The sequence below is a fragment of the Pipra filicauda genome, unplaced genomic scaffold, assembly GCF_003945595.2.
Source record: "Pipra filicauda isolate LSUMZ 115617 unplaced genomic scaffold, ASM394559v2 scaffold85_size2586006_pilon, whole genome shotgun sequence".
Taxonomy (NCBI): domain Eukaryota; kingdom Metazoa; phylum Chordata; class Aves; order Passeriformes; family Pipridae; genus Pipra; species Pipra filicauda.
The window spans coordinates 326,022-349,145 of NW_024105042.1; the positions used below are offsets into that span (position 1 = coordinate 326,022).

At 41.4% G+C, this 23,124-nt stretch overlaps 1 protein-coding gene across 1 annotated transcript in view; it reads right to left on the bottom strand.

Moving 5' to 3' along the window:
• Positions 1-18,411: 18,411 nt before the first annotated feature.
• The window catches only part of SORCS3 (sortilin related VPS10 domain containing receptor 3), a 288,897-nt gene continuing 284,184 nt past the window's right edge, over positions 18,412-23,124 (bottom strand). Inside the window, exon 27 of the mRNA XM_027738740.2 lies at positions 18,412-22,634. Within this exon, the coding sequence (XP_027594541.1) occupies positions 22,570-22,634 (65 nt within the window). The 3' untranslated portion in view covers positions 18,412-22,569. The remainder of the gene's footprint in view (positions 22,635-23,124) is intronic.

A 23,124-nucleotide genomic window follows, 5' to 3' on the forward strand; every position in this document is an offset into this window, starting at 1 on the left:
ATGGCAGCTGGCTGCAGCAACAAGTCTGTCGCACAGGCGTTTTTAGTATTCCTGCTATATTCCCAGCCTGGACATGTAATTAACTGAGGGCAGGAGGGAGGGAGGCAGGCAGGACAACTACAAACACAAGACTTAGAGCAACCTGGAGAGCTGCCTGGTTTGCATTTATTTTTCCTTTCCCTCAATTTTTTTTCCTCCACCAAAAATCACTTGTGGCAATGCCCCAACTGCTGCATTGTACTGATGGTCTACAGGAAAGGGTGGATTGGCCACAATGTGCTCACAGATCCAGCTGGCAATGACTAATGTGCTCTATAATCCAACAAAATGCACCTGGTCTACAAATAATGTCCCATATTTGACATAAATACTTTAAGGACACCTATCAAAGATCCCTAGAGCTGCTTGTGTTGCTAAAACAAGGAGTGGTGGCCACAGGTTTCAGCTTGGACAGTCCAAATGGGACAGCAGGCAAAACTTCTTTACAAGGAGACTGCTGCAGAACAGGAACAGGTCACTAGAAGTGTGTGACCTCTGCCCTTGACAAATTTCTAGACTCAGCTACACAAAGCCACATCTGGCCTGCTCCAGCATTGGTGAAATTCCTGCTTTGAGTGGGAAACTGACCAAAGACCTGCACAGGTCCCTTCCAACCAGCATTTCTGTGATTATTTTGATGGAAAATTCTGTCTCAGGAAGTACTAGAAATCTCTCTGACTTGAATTTTTCTGCTCATGGCTGTAAAGGCAACCTGATAAAATGTACCAAATGGAGAAACTCTTACAAGTGGGGATTTTGTAGTGTCCACCGCTTAACATGGAAAGAAAAGATGTGTTCCTGGAGTAGATACTACAGCCCTGAAAGTCAAAAGGGGTACATAAAGAGCCAGGCTTGGCACATGTTGGCTTTTATCATCTTCCTCATTCTGGGATTCGCATAAGCTACAAGACTAAGCCTTTTTGAAAACACCCACTATTTGCTTTGTTAAATAGTAACTTGGTGCTATGATCGAACTCGCTGGCCCAGGAATGGGTACAGACTCCAGGCTAGTGAGAAACCTTCCAGCTCCCCCTCTGGTCCTTTTCAATTTAGCACTAAAAAAAAATTAATTATTAATAAAAATATAAATAAATATTAGATTTTTATTTCCTGGGTTAGAATTAAAATCAGAGGCTGTCAAGCCTCCAGTTTTGAAACTTGAGAAAAACTATCACATCCAGCCAAAGATATATCTCCTCTCCAGGCTCTGGAAGAACATTGTAATATGGACTTGCAGGATGTGTAGCCACAGCTCTGTCTATACCAGCTGATGGAGTTAGGGCTTGAGAGAGCTAAAGGATAACATGTGTTTGCACCACCAAGGCATCCAAGAATCAATGTGCTCCTGCTGCTCTAAGGGAGCTAATAACTAATAGTGTCACAAGCTTCATGTGGTATCAGTCTTCCAAAAAAACCAAAAAACCACCCCAGAGTCAACTTCCAGTCCATAGGTTGATAAGATACCTGCTGGCAGGCTCAGACTGAGGATGGTCCCAGAACAGTTTGTCTCAGCAAGAATCAAGAACAGCGAAAAGCGGCAATTTTTTTAACAATCATTCACTTTTACACAATGTCTTTCTGAGTTCTCCACTGAAGAGAGAGCTTGCTCTGCTTTCTGCCATGGAAAAATCAATGCACTTGGCATGCACAGAACACAAAGAAAATGACACTGCTCTGGTGGATGCTTCTTTATGGCAGAGACACTCAGGTCCTCCATTGCCTGTGAAATGGAATTACCTGTCTGCAGAATATGTGCTAGGGAAAGGCAGAGGAGGACAGACTGATGTTTGATATGCTTCAAAAAAGAAAAAAATGTTCTCTTTCCAAATTTGGCAGCATCCTTTCTGAACTCTTGCCTCTGATACAGGGCAGATTTATGCAATTCCTTTAAATATTTACCTCCATAACCATGCCACATAGATGCATTATTACTTTTTAACCAACATTAAAGTTTAAAACTAGAATAAAAGCCTTGCCTCATACAAGAAGAGCTTGTCCTTCAGAAAAACAGGAAGTGCACCACATCATGTGTCTATGAACGTAAAGATACTCTTAAAATTCCATTATTTTTCGAAGAAAAAGTAACCAAAAACTTAAAAATGCACTTTCTGTGGAATAAGCTTAAATTTCATCTGCAATGGGTGTTTTTAGTGGGGAATGCTTATTCTTAGTATTGGTTCTGGACAAAGAATTAAAATCAAATTAGAGCTCAGAATGATTACCAGTGTGAAGATACTCCCTCTGAATCCTTCCCCATGCACACATACCTGCTTACTAGAGTTGCTCACCTCCTGTAGTAGCAAGGAGTGTTTGATATTTTTGCCTGCTAACTGACCACCTTACAAAGGTGAGTGGGCATAGCTACTTTTTGTCTCCAGCCTGATCTTACCAACCAATGCCATTCAGACATCATGGCATGATGGGAACTTTATACTGTGAGTGCTTTACAGATCTTGCTAATGGTGGGATCTAACATTTTTGGCTAACTTAGGACTGGAACAAGGACCAGCAGCTTAGTTGGTATCAGCAAAATAGCATTAAATACAACACTGAATCATTAGTTCTTTGTCTTAGGCAATTCCAACATGCTTTATACTCCATAGGCAATGGACAGTTGTTGTAACATAGAAATGACATTGTCATTTGGGTCAGCAGATAGCTGTGTATACAAAAAGAGTAAATGAGAACAATTAGGAGAAAAATTAGCCTGCTTCTCTTCTAGACTGGTGGTTCTCAGTCTGAGCAGATGCCTACAGGGAGAAGTATCCTTTAGCAAAGGATACTCAGCCAGAGGTCCAGGGGAGACTGGTGAGGTACTTGGGAAAGATCCTTTCAGTGTTACAAGTTACACAAACCCCATGAGACTCAGGAAGTCCCAAGCTAGTAATAGCTGAAAGCAGGCAGAGCATGAGGAAGAAAGTATCTCACAGACTTGCCTTGTTCCATCTTTTCTGTAAGCTTTTGCATACAGCCACTGCTGGAAAGGAGGGCCTGGGCCAGGTGGTCCCTTATTTTGACCCTGAATGACCTTTCCTGCCTTTCAAGGACACACACACTTCCCAAGATGAGAAAGAGTGGAGTGTACTATATGCTTTCTTCCCAAACAAGTCATATTACAGGCATATTCCCCAGCTTCTCCACATCCTTGAGTCTTGAAATATTTGCTCCCTACACCCTGTGGTAGAAGAGGAAGGGAAGACAAAAGAATTCAAAAATTGCTGAAGACCCCACCTCTCATCAAAGACTTGTTCTCCTCTTTTCAATAGTAACTTTTAAACAAACTTGATCCATCATTTCTAAACTGAATTTCCTGGGGAGAGAGGTATATATTTTTCTTCAGACTGATAGTGTTTGCAGATTTCAGCATAAATTGTTCTGCAGGGTTTCGCTGCATTTGAAATTGTGCTTTTTTCTACCATTGCTGAACAAAGTATTCCTTGGGGAGATGTCACCCAGCTTTAATAGGGATCATAACTCACAGGAGAGACCTATACAGTAATTTCCACTGGGATTAATACAGCCTGGAACAGTTGTCTGCTGTTGACGTAACATTGCCAAGTATCTTTTCAGTGCTTTATAAATGGCAAAACATATAGTTGCTTATCAAAGAAAAAAATTGATTCAGCAATGGATTCTATTCATGGAGAATCAAAAGGAAAATAAATCAGGTGAGCCCTTATTTGGCAATATGGATTAAGCAGCTATGACTTGGCAATATCACTGACAGGCGCAAAGGGAGCAACTGAGAATTAGGACACTCACTTCCCACACGTCAGTGGCCTAGGGCCAGCTTGATTGCCTTCTTCAGTTCACACCATCAAAGTGTTTTGCTCTTCACATTAAAATTTGAAGCCTACATTTTCCCTAGCATTAAAAAAACAAAACCCGAGGAGGTGTACTCGGGTCCCCAGAGACAGTGTAATTCAGCTCTAGCTTAAGATTTGCTAATGCATTGAGGTCATTAATGTTTCATGGTGGTTCCATTTCTGCATGTGTACAAAGCCTTTACACCACCCTGGCTTTAATTAACTTCTCCTGTTTCCCAGGAGACCTTTGGAAGCAGGGATGGTTTCCCCTAATGAAACAGTCCTAGCTCTTTGTTTTGATGTTGTTTACATAGTTAATATCCCCTTAAGGAGAAACAGCAAAATAGAAACTTGTATGTAGAGAGTTGCTCCACAGATAAAGTACACAAGTCACTTGGGGAAATAAATCATTGAGTTGTGAAGATTTCGGGGGTATGGTTTTTCTGGGTTTAATTTTTTTTCCCCCAGCTAAAAGTTCATCTCCACAAAGATAAACAAATATTTTCCCAGAGGGATGGGGAAAGTGAGAGAAGAGACCAAGAGGGATACCATCCATCCTACAAACCATTTGTTCCTTTTTATCAGAGAAACTTCTGCTAAAACCGGGCCCTACATCTTTGCTCCAGGTTCTTGACTGAGCATAATTTAGGACAATAATCATGATTTGGATAGTCTGGGGGAGCACTAATTCTAGTGTTTATGGTCAGAACAGCCCTCCCTATCTTTTCTGTTTCTAGGTGAAAACTTCAGCATCTCAGCAACTCTCTCATCATTAAGTCCTGTCATTTCAAGTACAGGTATTAGTAAATTAAACTGAAAGATAAGTTCCTGGTCATGACAGAGAGTAGTGGTCCTGGCTGTTGTCCCCTTTTCCCACCTTTTATCTGCATCTAACTCACTAAGCCCATTTCCACGACAAAATTCAGGAGGAGTTCAAATAGTGAAGGAAGGTGTGTAACGCTCTGTAACTGTGGTTGCTGATAGTTACCATGGTGGCTGTTAAACCTTGAGAATAAATAAGCAGCCTATTATTTCTGAGACTGGAGCTCGATAAAAGCAAACCAAAACAACACCACACACAGGCAAAAACCCCAAAGAGGCATTCAAAGTGTCATTTGTATAACTCACCTGACACAGTCCTGGTATTATAATTGCACAATGAAAAATGCTTATAGCAAAACGATCCAAATTGTTAGTGTCACAAGGCTGATAGTAAAATGTCTAGGAAACAGCAGGTTCCTGATGAACAGCTGAATGTTTGCATTTTTAAAAGAGAAGCAGGAGAGGGGAAGAGGACTGGGACCAAACTGCCTGTGCAGAGAACGGTGTCTTGTCACAGCAAAAGAGGAAATGGTCAGCCAGCAATGAAGACAGTGGGACACATTGCCTAAAAATTTGAGAGGAGGTGAGTTGTTTTTCAAGATAGCTGAGCTCTCATTTACCAGGTGAATATATTTTAATCAGTCCTTGGTAGAGGGTCCCTTGTGCTACACGGGTTCATTTGAAAGTCCCAGCTGATGTGGCATAGATTTTCTGAATATCTCAGACAACCGAAGGCCAGAAGAGGTCTTTTATAGGAAGCCCAGAGGTCCCCTGCAGGGAATTTCAAGTAAAGTTTAAAAGTAACAAATTCTCATCTTTATTCAAAATATGATTTTTTTTTTGGCAACGCAGAGTGGGAAAAAGTAGAGCAAAAATAGACAGACAAGATGCTGCTTACTCCAGCTGATAGGGCCACTGAAGGGTACGGGTTCCTCATAAGCACTTCATGTGCTGCAGCATAACAGTCATTGGAAATGAGGCTCTGGTTTCTGATTTGGAGTTTTCTTTTCTGTTTGTCATGCAACTAGATTGTGCAGGCAGTTTCAAATGGTGCATACACCTTGCTTGGCTTAACTGGGAATGAACTGGAACAACTGCAGAGCTCTCTGGACTCAGACAGTTGGCTGGGCAGGTGGATGAGGCACAGGCTGAGGAGTCATGCCATTGTAAATCATTTTACTTGTTGGTTTTGACCCAAACTAGCAGGAAATTGTAATTCTACCTGACAGTGAGAGGTCAGGATGGTATTTTCTAAACTTCACCATCATCTTTGGTCTATTTGACATGAATCTATCAAAAATAATGGTGAATGTTGTCTATTTTGTGATTCTCAGCCCAAGGTGATGCACCATGCCATAAGTCTGCCCCACTCTCTCTTAGCCAAACTATCTAGAGCTTTGATCCCAGCAATTTGATGCTATTTTGTCTTCTATAGAGGCTTCAGTGCATTTAGGTAAATCAATGCCCATCACTTCAGTTTTACAAGCAGTGCCACTGCTGTAACAGTCTGATCCACAGCAGAATCCTGCAACTCAAAGCACAGCCCACTGCTATATCAATTTTCTTTGCCATGGGGTTTGCAAAATTGCTCTCATCTGTAGAGTATATGAGCCTGTCCTAAACAAATCAGGGATGCCAGCTCCCCCTTGAAGATGTTCCCAAGTACACAGAGAAGATGGGTCTCAACCTTTCTCATGCCAACACTGTGGATGTCTGTCATCTGTCCATGTCAGGGCCAGGGTTGGCATAAATCAGCGTAGGTCTGCTGGGAGTCATGATGATTCACTGATGTCAGAGTAACTATGTTTATATGCAGCACCTTGCAGTAAAACCACACATCCACTTTTTCTGTATGGCCTATGCAATTCCCATTGGATCATCACAAATAATTTTCAGCTGTTCAGAGTTAAACTAAAGTTGGCTTAACCAAAAAGCCACCTGAGTGCATGAATGCAACTTTATGGAGCCTGTGAATTCGCCAGTGACACCAGATAAAAGCCCATGCAGCAGTCACCTTCCTGTAGCATCTCAATTGCAAACAGGAAGAGGGAAGTAAAAAGCAAAATATGAATGTAAATAACATTTTTTATGCCTACTTATCTCTCATGTTTACATTTTCCATAGTCCTAAACAGCACACATGTAAACGAACTCCCAATTTCTTGTGGGTTTTTTTTGTAAGATATTTTTCCTTTCAAAAGAGAAATATCCCAGATTGCAGTTTTTGAATGGCAAGGAGTATTGTGCACAGGTACTATCTAATTAGCACTAATTGAACAATAGGAAGGATTGCTACATTTTCACCAGAAATGAAGACTTTACAGCAGAAAACTTTTAATTATAGGGAAAGCTCTTAAGTCAGGGCTCACAGGTTACACCTGTGCACACTGAATAACTAAAGAGCACAGTCTATTCTGTCAAGTAATGATCCCTTTTTTTTTTCTGCTAGGGGAAGAAAAAAAATTATCAACTTTTAAAGTACATAATGAGCATTTACTGAAGGGAAAAGGAGGACTAAGTCTTCCATTCACACGCCAGATGTTCCTATTAAACAATGTTTTCAAGAAAACTCAGCTCATGTGGAAAGAGAGAACTCCAGAGTTCAGAAGTAGGAAAGAGAAAAAAAGTTAACTTGTAAAATAAGGGCAACTGCTGAAGAGATTGTTCCTGATTTTGGCCTAGTACACATCAATCCAGCACTGCCAGTGGTCAGAGCCAGGGCTGGCATAAATCAGTGCAGTTCCCTGGAAGTTGGTGTGAGTGACTGGTGTCAGAGCAGCTCTGATTTGCACCACCCTCCCAGTCCAGCAGCTTCAGGAGCTGATGGGCTGTGACCTCTTCTTTAATACCTTTAATACCTCAGAGACCTGCTACTACTAGCACATTTTCTGGTAGCAGAAATGACATGTGCGAGTTTTTCAGTATTTTCTTACGTGTACTTTAGAACCTCCCTAGGCTTTTGCAGAGGTCTTGGAAATTAAGAGGTTTAAGAGTTCAAAACAAAGCAGACACCTCCACAAATTCCTCATAGTCTTTGTCCTGTTGTTAAAAATAACACTCACTAGCACAGGCATAGTGTATATGAGTACTGATACTGAGGGCATAGCTAGGACATCTGGATTAACTTAAGCCTCATTTGATTTTGGGCACAGGCCGAAAACTCCTTCATTTCATTTGGAGTAGCAGCCTGGCTTGAAAGAGTTTGCTCCTATGCTATTTGCCTCCACTAATTGGTCATCTGCCTGGTTCAGCCCTGCTGCTCAATCAGCACGAGAGCAAACCATGCTGCCTCAGTTACCTTTTTCTCAGCATCACTTCATAATTTAGGAAGAAGGAAGAATATTCAAATCACAGGTATGTGATTTCTCATTGGGCCTCTCACAATCTGTTTTGTCGAATAGGTAAATCAAGGGCTACATGGGCTGAGTTTAAACCCCAACTTTCTTTTCTGAACTTCACAGCAGCAAGAGGGGATGAAGTTTGCAAGTATTATGGTTGGGGTGAGGCAACCAGAAAAACAGACTTTGCTATGTGGCCAAGGACACAAAAAAAGTGTATTAAGGCCCTTTATGTTTTCTAAAAATATATTTCTCACCCTCACTATACTAAATTGGACCCATTTAATCTAAAGTGACAACCACCATGTCACTATTTTTTTCCCTGGGTCAGTTTTTCATTATTTTATCCAGCTTTCCTGAACTTCAGTGGAGATTTTAATTACAGTTCTCCTCTCCCAGGCTCCTCTCAGTTCAAGTTACCACCACATGCCCTTGATAAGTCAGAGCTCAGCTCTGCTCCCTTTGCAGGGGTCCATTTTCCCATCAGAGGCATGTTGCTGCAAAATGACATATGGCTCAGTGCAGATCATCTAACACTCCTTGTTATGGAGCAAAACAAGGATTGGTAGGTGTCCAGGCACCCGCACAGGCAGAAAAATGCACTTGTGTGTCATGACAGGAGCAGCTGGCTGAGGAGGGCTCTGTGTGGTTGTGTACAGTGTACCAGTTCTGCAGTGAAATGCCTGATGATACTTCTAGATCTGAAATGCTAGCAAAACAAATAGCTGTACAACAGCATTTGACATCCTTAGATGATATTATTGCATTGCTGGTTTTGCTGCTGTGGTACTACACACTATTTGGTAGCCCTGCATCCAGAAATGCATAACAAATTTGGTAAAAAAGTTACCTGTGTTTAAATAGAGCCTGTGTCATGAAACTGGAATCACACTTCATAGGCTATGAGGAGTATTATTCACAGAGTTCCATCCTGCTGAAGGTCATAGCACCTTTTTGCAGACTAGAGGTGCAAATCCTTGTTTGTGGGATGTTTGCAGCAACACTACAAATTGCCTCTCCTCTTGCACCCACATCAGCACCTGTGACACAGGTATGAGAGAGGGCCTCAGGACTTGTCTCCCGTCTGTTGTACTTTTGAGGCCCCTTGGTGTGAACTGGCTCTTTTAATGCATTTGAAAAGGACCAGGAAAAAAATTAAGCCTTTGTTTGTCAAACATAAAATGGGCCAAGACCCATCCATGTCATCAAGACCCACCAGGAAATTCAGGACATCTGCAAGCCCTTCTTACTGTCCCTTCTCAGTGAGTTTGGGGATGGTGCTGCCAAGTTTGTGCTCTGGTGCAACAGCAGCAGGGACAGCCCTTCCTCTCTTGCAGGGGTAAGGAAAGGGGTGACAGCTGAGACTGTTCAAAGCAAGGCTGTGCCACACATCCTGCATGCTGTCAACTCAGTCTGCCTGCCCCAAGGATGCCCTGCTCTCATTGCTGACCACTGATCCCTGTGCAGGACCTAAAAATGGTCTATTTTCCATCATACAAATTGTTGGGGAGTTGCCTTCCTACATCTTTGCCTCAAGACAGCACAGTTCATCCTGCAAAGGACATATCTTGCCTGTGCACATTAAACACACCAAATTCACTTCAAAACACCTTTCTTCACACTCCAAGTGTTTCTGTGGCATCAAAGATCTTCCCTGCAACTGCAAAATTAAATGAGGCAGGTCAGTCAGTCACCCCACACTGAGAGCTGCAACACACCCCACACTGAGGGCTGCAACACACCCCACACTGAGAGCTGCAACACACCCCACACTGAGAGCTGCAACACACTGCTCTGCCCAGCTCATTTTGAACCTGGACACCCGAAAAACAGGTACTCAGGAAGCTGTGAGTTGATGAATGAACCAAGAGTGACTCTCCCTCTGAACAAGCACTAAGAACCAGAGCAAGAAAATGTCACTTGTTCCCCTAGTACTGATGGGGCAACACAATACTCAGGGAAGATTTTATGGATCACATCTCAGCTCCTTCTTATCTCTTGTTCAAGTTGTCGACAATGGCAAAGGAGAACATATTGCTTTAAAAAACATTCTGCTAGAGCTTTTGCTGTCAAGTAGGTCTCTTAAACCCCATGGGTAATGTTCTCAGATGACAAAGCTGCTCTCCTTTTTGGTAACGGTCTTTTATCAAGCGATACAGCAGCACATTTTCAATCATCTCCGTATCACAATGAAGAGACAAACCCTGTTAACATTGTTCTCCGAAAATCATAAAATGCAGTGGCTCAGTACACCTAGGGACTAGGCTGGGCTTTGAGCTTCCGAGAATCTCAGCAGCAGTGGGAGAAGTGTAATTCAATCTTTTTAACTTGGTGATATATATTCATGTCAGTGGCTTTAAGATAAGGAAAAGACTTTAGTTGAAGAATGAAACTTTTGATGAATAACTGAGAGTATGATGAATAATGTACAAATATTTCTTTCCTCTCAGTCAAAATGATTCCAGATCCTTTTTCATTTTAATCCCTGTTGTATTCTTCATTTTTTAAAAAAATAAAATAAAATTAAAAAATGAAAAGAGAAGAAAAAAACCCTATATTTTTAAAGGACATTGGAGTTCTAAAAGAAAAGCTTCTAAAACAATCCTTCCTGATTGCACAAAAAGATATTTTTATGGTTTCTTTCTAACTGCTAGAAAACAGAAGATTGGATACTGGCAGTAATACAAGTAATAATGATGGATTACTATGCAAAACCTCAGTCTACCTGTTCATGCTCTGCAGAAAATGTGTGATTGATCAGAGAAAAATATGTCCCTTTACCTAGGAGATATTTCTCATCAAATAAAAAATGTAACTGTTACAAACATTTTCTTCCCTTGCAACTTCATTCTTAATTCTGTCCTGCTAAAAACTGATGAGACCAGCATGTTTAATGGTAGCAGGGTTTCTAAAGAGAAACAACAAAATCAGCAAATATAAACATCATCCATTTGTTGTCCAACAGAATTGGAAGGGGGAAGCAAGATAAACTGAGCATTACTTGAGAGTCCTGCCCATTTCTTCATATGTTGCATCAAAACCTGGCCTGAGAAAGACACTTTCAGCAGAAGGGTGTCACTGAGCTACAGGCAGACACAGCAGGTCATGTTTTCCCTGAGAAGGAGGGAGGTCACATTGCCTGGAACTTTTTGAATTCAAATTTTGTGACAGTCAAGTTGCAAAAGATGGCTGGCCTCTACACTCAGATTTCTCTTCTTCCACACCTTTGAACTAACAAGGGCAAATTTCACCTCCCCACTAAACTGGCTGCAAAGGTGGGAATTTCTGAGCAGGGATGTGATGCCATTTGAAAAATAAGGAAGGCAGAGAAGTAGTTGGTGGTGCAGGAGATGAAAGGAAGCAGTTAACTAGAAAAGCAAACCATAACACAGTCATTGGAAAGTATCTGATTATTAAAAAGAGAGAAATGCAATAGGTGATGTTAGTTCTGACCATGGCACTATCAGCAGGAACTGGAGACCCATTTGCTGCAGCTGGGAAAACAAGGTCCAAAGCAATGCCTGGTGCACTGTGTAGGAAGTGTTACAGGTCCATGAAGCAAAAAAATATTTAATTGTAGATCTTAGGGGGATGACCATATTGTCTGTGCTTGACCCAAATCCCACTGTACAGAGCTCAGAGCAAAGTCAAAACTGACCTTCAGAAGTTTCTGGAGCAAATCCATTCCTGCCATGTGCAGGTTTCTGTCCCCTCTGATTTATGGAATGCAGGCATATTGTGAGACACGTTATATGAAATTGCTGGAAGGAAAAATTAAGAAAAAAATTGTTTGCTGAAGCCAATGAGGGTACAAAAAAGCCCTTACTGAATGGAGTATAAATGATCTCTTGTTTGAAGTTGGTCCCTGGAGGGACAAAAGCCTGTCAACAAAGTATTCTTCTGAAATGAAGATGAGGGCAACATATTTCAGAATACCACACACGAGAATAAAACCCTTTACTTCCAAGCATGCTGACGAGGAAGTGGGTCACTGTATGCTTTGATTCACTGACTCGTGCCTGCTGTAATCACACGAGTGCAGTAAATGCAGAGATACCAGTCCAGTTGCTGGTGACAGCTGGCTCAGGATCTTGGCAGTGGCCAGTTCTTGCCATAGAGTAGAAAGGTTTGCCACTGAATTGTTTGAAACTTAACAGGGGAGGATTATTTTCAAGGTCAGATTGAATACTAAGCTAATTGTCTGCATTAGCACCAAGTACTTCAGATGAACTATGGTGAAGCAACCAAACTGTCATTTAGCTTTCCATCTTCACTGGCTGGGGTGGCCTTGCTGTTCTGCAGATATGTTGGCAGGTCCCTAGGCCATCTATTCATCCACCCATTTCAAATAAACATAAAAACACCTTTTGTATGACAGAAGGAGTGATATTGCTATTACCCAAGCCAAGGAAGTAACAGAAGAATGGAAATCAGGACGCCAGTCTCCTAAGGCATCCTGGTCAATGGGAAGCAGGAAGATTTTCTTCTAAATAGTATCTTAAAGTATGACCCTCTTCTCTGGAGCAATTTTGAAAAGCATCCTTAGGGTTGCACTCTGCTTCAGACAACATTTCCGCTGTTTAAGGAGAAAAGGAACAGCCAAAACTTCTGAAAGTCACTTTTTATGCAGGTGTCTACAATGCCAAACTGCCTCCCTACACACAAAGACTTTACTTGCTTCCCAAGGATGCTGTGCTGAGAATCCAGGGCATTTCCCTCAAAAACTGCGTTTAAGTGTGATTTATAGTGCAGGGACAGGCCTTCAGTTTGTTCCCCAGACTTTTCAGTGATGCTTTCATCAAAACGTTTTTGGCTGCATTAAGGTCTAGGGTGTTGATTTATTTTCATGAATTCATTTCCTTTTTCCTTTTCACATTCATAGATTTATGAGGTTAAAGAGCATGAAGCTAATTAAATAGTCTGACTGGTTGAACATCTGTTGAAACATAATAATAACTTCTGAAGCCAATGTTCCTGATGAGCTATTAATTCTGATTTAAAAATTAGAGTCTCCATTTTACTATCAAAGAAAATCAACAAAACAAAACCTTAGCAGCCTTCTGGGCTCAGAGTGAACCTTCAGCCTCCCTTTGAAACCTTTTCCACCCACTTACACCTTTCAACACCTTCCAGTCCACTGACTCAGATGTCCCTTTTAGACTTCCTCTCAGTCAGAGTTCCTGATGTAAGGAAGCTGGTCTGTAAAGGAGATCCAGTCCATCTTGAAGATTGTCGGTGTGCAGCAGCTACAAGCAGAAATTCAGATCCAAATATGATGGAGATTCATGCAGGGATCCACCTTAGCCCAAACCAGAAACTAATGCATGATTTTATGTTAGAGGTTTAAGTCCAAATAGCCATTTAAGTGAGGAACTAAGCCTTTTCTTCAATTCCATCTTGCTCTCCATCCCCACAGAGCAGCCCTGGACTTAGTTAGTAGTTCCCAAGCCCTGACATGCAGGGACCTGGTTCCCAGCCCAGTATAGTCTGCCCTAATTTTCTTAGACTTTGCATTGTCTTCACATCTTGCTCTCAAAGTAACTTGGTCAAAAATTCATTAATGGAACAGATAAGTAAATAAATTAGATCAATTACCTCCCACTACTCAGGATCAGTTAATGTTTCAAGGCTGATGAAAATAATTTGAATGAATAAGTAATTTGCAGTAGTTCTTAAATCCCCCTCATCTGCTCGTAAATTGTGGGAGCTGTGGGAATCATATAAGTGTTCATGCAGAGTGGGGATGTCCCCCAAGGACTATAGGAGCTAATGACAAACCCATGGGGAAAGTGCCAACTGATGCCAGAAGTATCTCCAGGCTCTCCAGCACCAAAGCCACAAGACTGCACGTGTTTGCCCTTTCTGTGACTTTTCCTTTTAGAAACAGACAAATTGTTCATACTGTAAATATTTTTCATACTGTAAATTATTCATAGTCCCAAAGTACAATGGGTGAAGGGAGCGTTGAAGCTTATGCTGCAACTTTGCTGCATAACCTACAAAAGGAAGGGAAGTTTTATACAAAAATGAAGAGGAAAGTCCCTCAGCATCTTACAGTTCAGTTCAGATCTCTAGCAGCCTGTAGACTGAAACTGATAGGAACATTTCAAGGTTAAAAAAAAAGATTAAAACCATAGTCTCACAAGTATTCCTAACAACATCTCAGATTATTCCAAATGTAGGTGATATTATTAGGCAGTAAGGTCCAGAGCCATAAATGGATTTAAACTCTAAAATTTGCCTGCAATAAGCTTTAGACACTTTACCACATGCATGCTGTGGAGCAGAGCTCTTGAGGTAACAGAAACCTTTCTCCTTCTGCTGGCAGCACTGTCTGTACCTCAGCATCCCAGTGGTGTGCTATGGCCACATTCTTGTGGACTCTCAGGAGACCCAGAACCATTCTGAAAAGAGGGGTGTGTATGTTTTGTGCAGTCAAGCATTTCCAGATCTGGCAGCAGAAGGTGCTCCCACGGTAGACTTTGCTTTATCTTGGTTGTCAGATTGTCTCACATTCATTTTCCCCACCTCTTTTCCTCCTTAAAACTTCTCTAATATCCCTGGTTTCTCTCAAGGTCTCTTCAGGAAATGCTCATTTCAGGGACAGGTAGCTACACCCCTCCTCTTAGTCCAGTCAATTGCCTTAGTCAGTTCTTGATGGCCCATTCATTCCCTGTAAAAGCTTATCCTTGTCTCCCATTCCAGACAATGATTTTAACTCATTCCCTCACCCAGCATACAGTCCAATTAATATCAAGGAAAGAGGAGTGAGTCCCCTGAACTGACAAATATTGCACAGTGTTTCATAAGCCCGTCTTCCTACCCTTTCCCCACTGACCAATTTAGGCTCATTTTCCCTACATCCCACATCAGGAGCCATTTCTTTTGCATGGCAACCACCCAACCCATTGAATACAATTATATCCAACCCTCGGTTGAGCTTTGAAAATGGTCCACAAATTCTGCCTGAACCCTCACTCACCCACCACTGCTCTACAAGGAACCTCAACACTCAGCACTGGGATTTCAGTAGGGAATAGGTTGTTTAAAACTTGAATTTCAATGCTGAGTGTCAGAATGTGGAAGCAGAGACAATTCCATCTTATATGGCCTGCGTGTGCTACAGCTCCTGTTGATTCAGTTGATCCAGCCTGCAATTTTAGAAATTTCCCATGCTAAAACCATTAAATGATTAAACAACCATGTGCCTCTCACTGTGCCTCCTGGTCAGCCACAGGATCTCAGCCAGTCTGGTCCATCTCTCTTGTTCCTCACTCTGCTTCACATCTGGTTTCCAGTTTTTCTCTCCTTTTTGCCTTCCAGGTTCATGTAACAACACAAGATTTTAAAAAACATACATTGTCATAACATTTTTGTTTCATTTAATGAACATACTTCTTCAGCCTCCCAACTATGTCCTTTGTGTATGTTTTTTTTATTAGTAATAGTATTACAATCTCCCTAAATTTTGATCTGAAAACTGCTTGACATTCACAATGAGGCATTAAAAAGGATTTATTTTGTCCTTGAAGTAGGCACGTAACTCCTCTTAATGTGAGAGCTCAGACTGGTGTAAATCAAGACTAAATTCACTGATATTGGGGTGCCTGAACAGGTAGAACCAGGATAAAGCAATGGTGAAGCAAATAATTTTGTATTCATCAAGGGTAAAATCCCAATAGCAAAGAGAACAATTGCTTTCTGTCCTGCCTCTATGTGAACAACTGCCTTAAAAATATAGTCAATAGAACTACTAATAATATTTTCTTCTGAAATTCAGGAACAAATGTTTTTTTGTTTCGCAAGGACAAGCCTTTCTTTTCTGCTCGCAACCAGACACTGACACATACTAATCTCATGAAACAGTTCACAGTAATTGTTGCCTCCTCCATGACCCAAAATAAACCCATTTCTATGGTCTCATAGAGAAACATCAGCAGATTTGTTTAATTAATTTTTCAGGGTCAAGGGAAAAATGTATAGATAAATATATTTAAAGGCTTTGAAAGCTTCATGGCAGCAGTCCAACACTTTCTTTGCCTTCACTTGCTGTCTAAGGGGAAAAAAAGCAGCCTATAAAGCTTAGAAAAGTGATCTCTCTCTGGGTCTGGGGTTCCTGTCACCTGTCAATTCCCTGATGTAGCACCATGATATATAACAGCAGACCAGCACTCAAGTGATGTATTACAATAATATGTCAGTAATGCAATGGTGCTTTGATAGTCCTTAATAACCAGAGTACTTCACTGGGGAGAGGGCCAAAGGAAAAGGAAGACCTGGGCACAAGGCACATTCAGCTAAGTGCTGCCTCATCCTATTGAAGTGTGTAGTGCCATGAGCTCTGGATGGGAAACACCTTGTTTGTCCCCAGAACAAGGGCTAGAATTTGAGCAGCATCATTCACAGGAAGGTACCTGGCATACAAGGTGTCTTATCTTGGGCATGAGAATTTGTATTTCTGTTTGCACTAAGACCTGGACTGAATCAAGGGAAAGAGGCTCCTCTCCTACCTTGCCAAGCTGGGCACACTGCTGGCAGGCAGGAACACGGGGAGTAATGATGATTTTAGAGGGGCACTCATCTTTCAGAACAATACAAAAGGTACATCAGGTACCTGTCAGATTCTGCCTTGCAGCAGGAGAATCCAGCCTAGTGTCCCAAAGAGGGTGAAAACAGAGCCTGGGCTGGTTCAGGCATGCAACCCCTCCATTCCTGGGTGAGGATGCAGCCAGCCCCAGTCAAGCCTTGCTGCACTTGGGCTCTCCATGACAAACATCACTGCAATGTGGTTTATTGGTGGGGGGCACTGAGGGATGTGCTCTCAACCAGGCCATCTGAGTGGTGCCATTGCACAAGTAATGCCAGGCTCTCCCTGCATAACAAGAGCATGGTTGTGCAGAGAGCCCAAACCAGGCCAAGCTTCTCAGTAATAACACACCAAGCCAGGGAAAATGGCCTTTATTTTACTTTTGTCTCCTATATTAGAGGTGTCCTACACCCAGCATGGTAGCCTTGGGTCATATTGGTGTTTTTGAGCACCACAGTAAGGACTGAAAAAAGACAGCGATGTGCTGACTCCAGGAGTACTTATGACACACTTTTCCTGAACAGCACCATATTCCCTTATAGAGGGGTATTTGGCACAGCCATGAGAATATCAGATGTAGTAAACAATGCTTACACTGCCTTTAATAAAGGGGATGAGAATTCCATGCAACACAGCTGGATTCAGGCAAAGATTGAGCCATTGCTCATGTTTCTAGACTGTGATGAGGGCTGATGTTTAAGTGCCTGCATTTGACTCAACAGCTGTACTTAGCTGGGTTCCTAATCACTGGGTCTCAGTGGTAGCTTGTCAAGCTATGGTAATTTAACCACTTGTGCTTGTCTGTTCATAACTTGGATTTCAGGATCCCATGAACAGAAATGTCGCACTAGCATTACTGTAAAGAGTGCCAGACACAAATATTTCAAAAGCCTTAGCTTTTGAAGGTCTTCTGCAATTCTGGAGGTCCCTCACACATCACACTCAGAGATGGCCAACCTAGTCCTTCATTGCCTCACCCTTTTAGCTTACTGACATAAAGGAAAAACAGAAACAACTGAGCTTTGGATATAAAAGGGAAAATAAACAGATACCACTGTTTTCTTAAGTAATATATACATAAAAGTTTAGCTGCATCAGGTCAGAGAAAAGATTTGGACCATTAGTCTGGCCTCCACCAGTGACTAGCAGTGGGCATCTGGGAAGGAGCATATGGAGGAGATGGCCATGGAGAAGAGATATTTCCCAGGTAGGTCTGCCACACTCCTGTAATTTGCAGTTTATGGACCTACAGAGCTAAAGGAAAGGAGTGGGAGGGGGGGAAGATATGTATGCATGCATGTGCATGGGTAGAGTTGGTTGATACATATCCAGAGACATATTTCCATGTTCTTTTTTCCTTTTTAAACAGTCTCTTCTACCAAGGAGCGAAGAAAATACTTTTTCTTTCTTTTATTCTTTTTTTTTTTTTTCCCTACATAAACACTCTACAGTCTCTTACAGGCTAAAGTCTGTTAGGTGAGAGTATGGAATTCATGGGGTCATGTCTGCACAAGCAGATAGTTTGCCCCTTCTATTCACCTCCAAGGCTCCAAAGATAATCAGCCTGTAGAATGGAAAGGTAAGAAGATAATTATTTTTGGAGGGGAGCAGTAAGAAGGAAGGAGAGGTAGTTGTTTTCTCTTTTATCTTAAAAAATCTTGCCTTAGAACATTTCTCTGCTGACCCTCCATGTGCTTTGCATGACCCTGAACAACAGAGTTGGAGGGCCAGATATGGCAAGGGAAATTCAGAAAAAAGAGCAGACTTTGCTGAAAGGAAATATAAGAAGAACAAGGATTGAAAAAGCAGCCAGGGGTAACTCTGATGTACAAAAATACATTTATTTTCAACAATTTCAAAACCACTGCCTTTTTTTACAGTAGAAATATTCAAATGGAACAATAAAACCAAGAACAGTATATATATATGTATATATATGACTCATGCAGTTGTGTTACTGTGTTCAATACAGGTATTGCAATTGTCTGTCTCATTTAATCCTTTAAAATCATGGTGGTGGTTTGGGTTTAGTGCAGTGTCTGACACGTGAGGATTCTGGTTTGGTTTGTTAGACCTGGAATGTGTGTGGGAGTTGATTGAAGGAAAAGAGGACATCAGGGCATCTTTGCACATCCATGAAACCAAAGCTTAGTCCAGAAGAAAACACACACTTACTGCACATGGTCTTGTTGATGGTAACTGTGTCTGAAACCCTCTGCAGTCTCCAGTCGCTCTAGTCTTACCTCTGATCCATCTGGGCTTAGTGCTGGGGGTCTCAAGCACTGGTTAAACTAAGCAGAGGATCTGTTTGGTGTTTACATCAGGTTGTCAGCCATACAGAGCCAGAAGCTGCATCTAGTCTCTATGCCTTATGCCTTATTCCGAAGTTATAGCTAATACAGTAGAATCCATCAGGGGGGAAAGGCTGGCAGTGATAGAGGGCACTGACCCAGTTTCTTGCTCTCTGTCTGTTTCTTTTCTTCTTTTTACATAACTAGAGTGTGGGAGCTATTTATGTTCTAGTCATGCCATGGTCTCTTTCCCTCATTACTCAGGTAAGTAACAGTCTACAGCTTCAAGGATTCCCATTACATTTTCCCCAGGGGGGAATTTTTCCTGCAGGGGAAAAAATCCTAATGACAACCTCAAGTTATCTTACAGCAAGACACACACAAACAAAAGTGGCCAATGCTCCAGTCTGTGCTAACACCACAGCTCAGTACATTCCAAAATAGATGAACAGTGTTGATTGCCCAATGCAAACCTTACAGAGGTCCCATGGATAGATAGATACAGCCTTCAGTATCCCACTGGAACACAGTAGTTACCCTTCTAGTATCCTAAAGGAGCAGCTTTCAGTTACGAACACAAGCTTTTTTCAGCTGCCATCAGCCATGACTGTGCCCTGAGTCAGCAGGTATTATTTGGCAAGTCTAGTCCCATGCACACCCTAGGGAGCTCTTTTCAGATGTGCATGGAGCACACCCTGGTCCTGAAAGCAGTGTGACAAACTACCCTGAGAGGTAGTGACACCCACTAAGTCTCATGGAACATGAAGTTTGAGCGAACTCAAGAATCAGTCAGGGTTTCTTGACATTCAGTTCTGGCTCCACGGATCTTTTTTATCTGCTTTGTAGAATATTTTAGGATCATTTTGGATTGAAAATGGTTTTCTGGACAGATGTTTCTCAAAAAATTAACTGTATCATTCAGAAATTCCCTAACCTTCATTGAGATTAAATTTCTTTTTGAGAAGTGAAAATGTTTCCATTTTTTCATCATCTTACTCTCAATTTTCCCTCTTTGCTTCCTCCCATTTGTTATGACACATTTAACAGCCATCTTTAAAAGTGTGAAAATTAAATTGCGAAAAGAAATTGTGAAAACTGCAATACCCCGCCTTTCCTGTTAAATCAACATTATATCAATCCCATGAAAAACCTAGAAAACTCCAAACAACAAGGAATATTTTAACTTTTTTTTGTGGTTTATAAAAGAGAAAGTTAATACAGAAAATAATGAGTAATTTACATTCAGTTCTCTGCAGCAGCTCCCCAAATTGGTCCTTTGAACCCTAATGATCAGCAAAGACTAAGATCAGCCCACAGTTTAGCTCAAGGCCCATGGGACCACTGTTTATGTACAACATCCCTCCCATCTATACCTGAATGGAAGCTATGGCCTTGTGCTAACAGTCTTATCACCAGACTAGGCCATTACTGTAAACTACTTTGATGTTTCAGTAGAACAAAGATAGTAATGGAACAGTTTATGCACATGTGATGGATGGAAACTCAAGGTTAAATAGAATAACACAGTCATCACTCTCCAGCTTATACTAGAAACCAGAGCAGAAAAGTGAGGGAAGAAATAGTAGAGAAATATTTTTAAATCAAAAGAAAAGGTCCACAAGCCTGACTGAAATGAAGAAGAAGAACTGAGAATATTTAACTTTAACACTTCTCACAAAACAGTATTTCCCTAAGTTTTGGGTTTACAATTTTAATCTTGAAATACCTCCTGTGTTTTTCTGCCAAACTGTGTTTAACCACTTTTCTCTACATCTGCAGACCCATCAGGATTTTGATGTGGAGTCCTGCATCCAGATCCTAAAAAATTACAACAAACATTGTCACCTGGTGTCATTTCAGCTTCCTGTTATCACGCAAACAAAAGAACATCTTCCCAGACGCGCGTTCAATCTTCCTTTCCCTCCAGTAGGGTCCTACAACTCAATACTCTGCAGAATAAGGTTCATTTTTGACATCATCAGCTCAAGAAAAATGGATAAAAATAACTCATCACTAGGTCAACTTCTTACCTCAGAACTCCATCACTCCTAAGGGATATCTTCAAGTCAGTGTAGTAGAAAATTTCTAAAGAGCTTTTTCAATACATTTTCTTCATTAACGTCCTTGCTCTAATTAGGAAGCATCAACTAGCACACAGAAATTACTCTGATGGCATTTCCACTCTGAATTGGAAGCTGCTGTTCTGCAGCACTCATAAGAAGGACTTTTCATAGCTCATTTATACAAGTCTGACCCTTCATTGCCCTCTCCAAAGAGCACTCCCTAATCACATACATCTTGTTCAGCCAAAATTTACTACTCTTACACATCCTAAATAGCACTTCACTTCATCAGCTTAACTGCTAAAAGCATAACTTCTCCCTGGGAATAAAGCTACTGCAGCCTGCCTCAGTGTTGAGTTGAGGTTGTACTAGGTACTGCAAGGCCACTGATATTTGTCCACACTGAGATGGTGATAATTTCATGATTGTTTTCCTCATTTTCACTAACAAATGTCACACCAAGATCCTTCTCAGAAGTTGACAACAGTGACAGAGATGAGTAAACGATGAACATCGTTAAAATATTTATGACAGGCTCACAGTCTGTCCCACTAATATCTTCTGCCCCATCATAGGAAATGACACCATATATATATATGTTAAAAAAGGCTTGCAGTTATACATAGAGAAATAAACTATGCTGCTTATAGACAGCAGTGTCAGATTGAAATATGACAGACAACTGGAACACACTTGGAACCAAAGCGTGATTCAGCCACGGTCCCTGGTTGGCTGACGTGTACGAGCACACACGTGTGTGTGTGTGTGTGTGTGTGTGTGTGTGTGTGTGCACGCATGGGTGTGTGTGTGCGTGCATGTCTGTGTGTGGTTCAGGTTCTGTTTTAAACATATCTTCTTTTACTAAACATTAAATTATTTCCCAAGAAATAAAAAGCTATGTACATTGTAATTATCTACAGTAGGCCTTCAGCATCCTCGCTATTCACATGCACAGGGTTTAGGCTGCATTCATAAACTCAGGCGCGCTCCTCCACTGCTTGTGGTGCTGCCCCCTCCAGCTAGTCTGTAGTCCAAGGAACACCGATGTGTGTGTTTGCTCTGATTTTTTTTTCCTTTCTCAGCAGTCAATAGTGCCAGAGGGTGACTGAAATTAAAAGCAATTAAAAGAGGCAAGATCCTGCAAAAAGCTGAGACATGCACGTCATCGGGAAGCAAGGGATGTTGGCATGTTGCAGAGCCTGGTCTAACAGCCCAGTCTGAACCCTCTGGCAGAATGAAGTAGATGATTCATGACTTAGTTTGAAAAGGGTTGAAAAGGGACAATTTACTTACAACATGTTGCCTAAGGTACAATACCTATCTGTTGGATTTGAATACTTAATTCCTGTTCTGTGTTTAACAGGAGGCTGGCATTCAAATCCCATTGCACACTGGACTCATTCTTTGCTTTTTATTTCTAATCTGATGTGTATTTCCTAAATATGAAGAACCCCTGCTATTTATGAATGCAGCCCTGGTAAACACAAAAAGCCCACCCCATCCCCTCCCAAATAATAATAATGACATATAACTCTTTCTTTTTTCATAATAATAATAATAATAATAACAATAATAATTACAAATAAAAAGTCAGAAATATTGTAGACCAAGTGGATTCTCAGTATTAAACACTAGTGCAGTTGGGGATTTCCTTTGTGCTTTCACTGTTAGCAATTGTTGAGATGCTTCCTGTGGAGGAGAAAATGGAGAAGAAAGTCAGTGCAGTGGCTTTAACAGTTTGGTCTATATTGCTTCTCACTCCTTCTTAGGATGTGCTTGTTTAAGTGTAAAGACAGCAAAGGTGTTTAGAAGTAAGACATCCTCTTTTGTATTTGCAATAAGCAGGGAGCATGCAGAAAACTCATTACTACAGCTCAGTTGACCAGCAGTAAACTCATTAAACTATTAGGGACATATTTGCTTGCAATCATAGCACACCAACAGTGTAAGCTTGGCTCAGCTGATTCTTTTGAGGGTTCAGCAAATTTGGTACTTCACAGGAGAGGCAGGGTCATGAGCAGGCATAAGTGAGAGCCACAGGTATTACTAAGTCCCATGTAGCTATTGTTGGCTACAGGTTCCTAACCCGGTCATGTGACACTGTGGGAAAAGTTGTCAGAAAAACTCCCTGTTACTATTTTGCAGAGAGAGATTAACCCCTATCTCAGTGCCTCAGGCT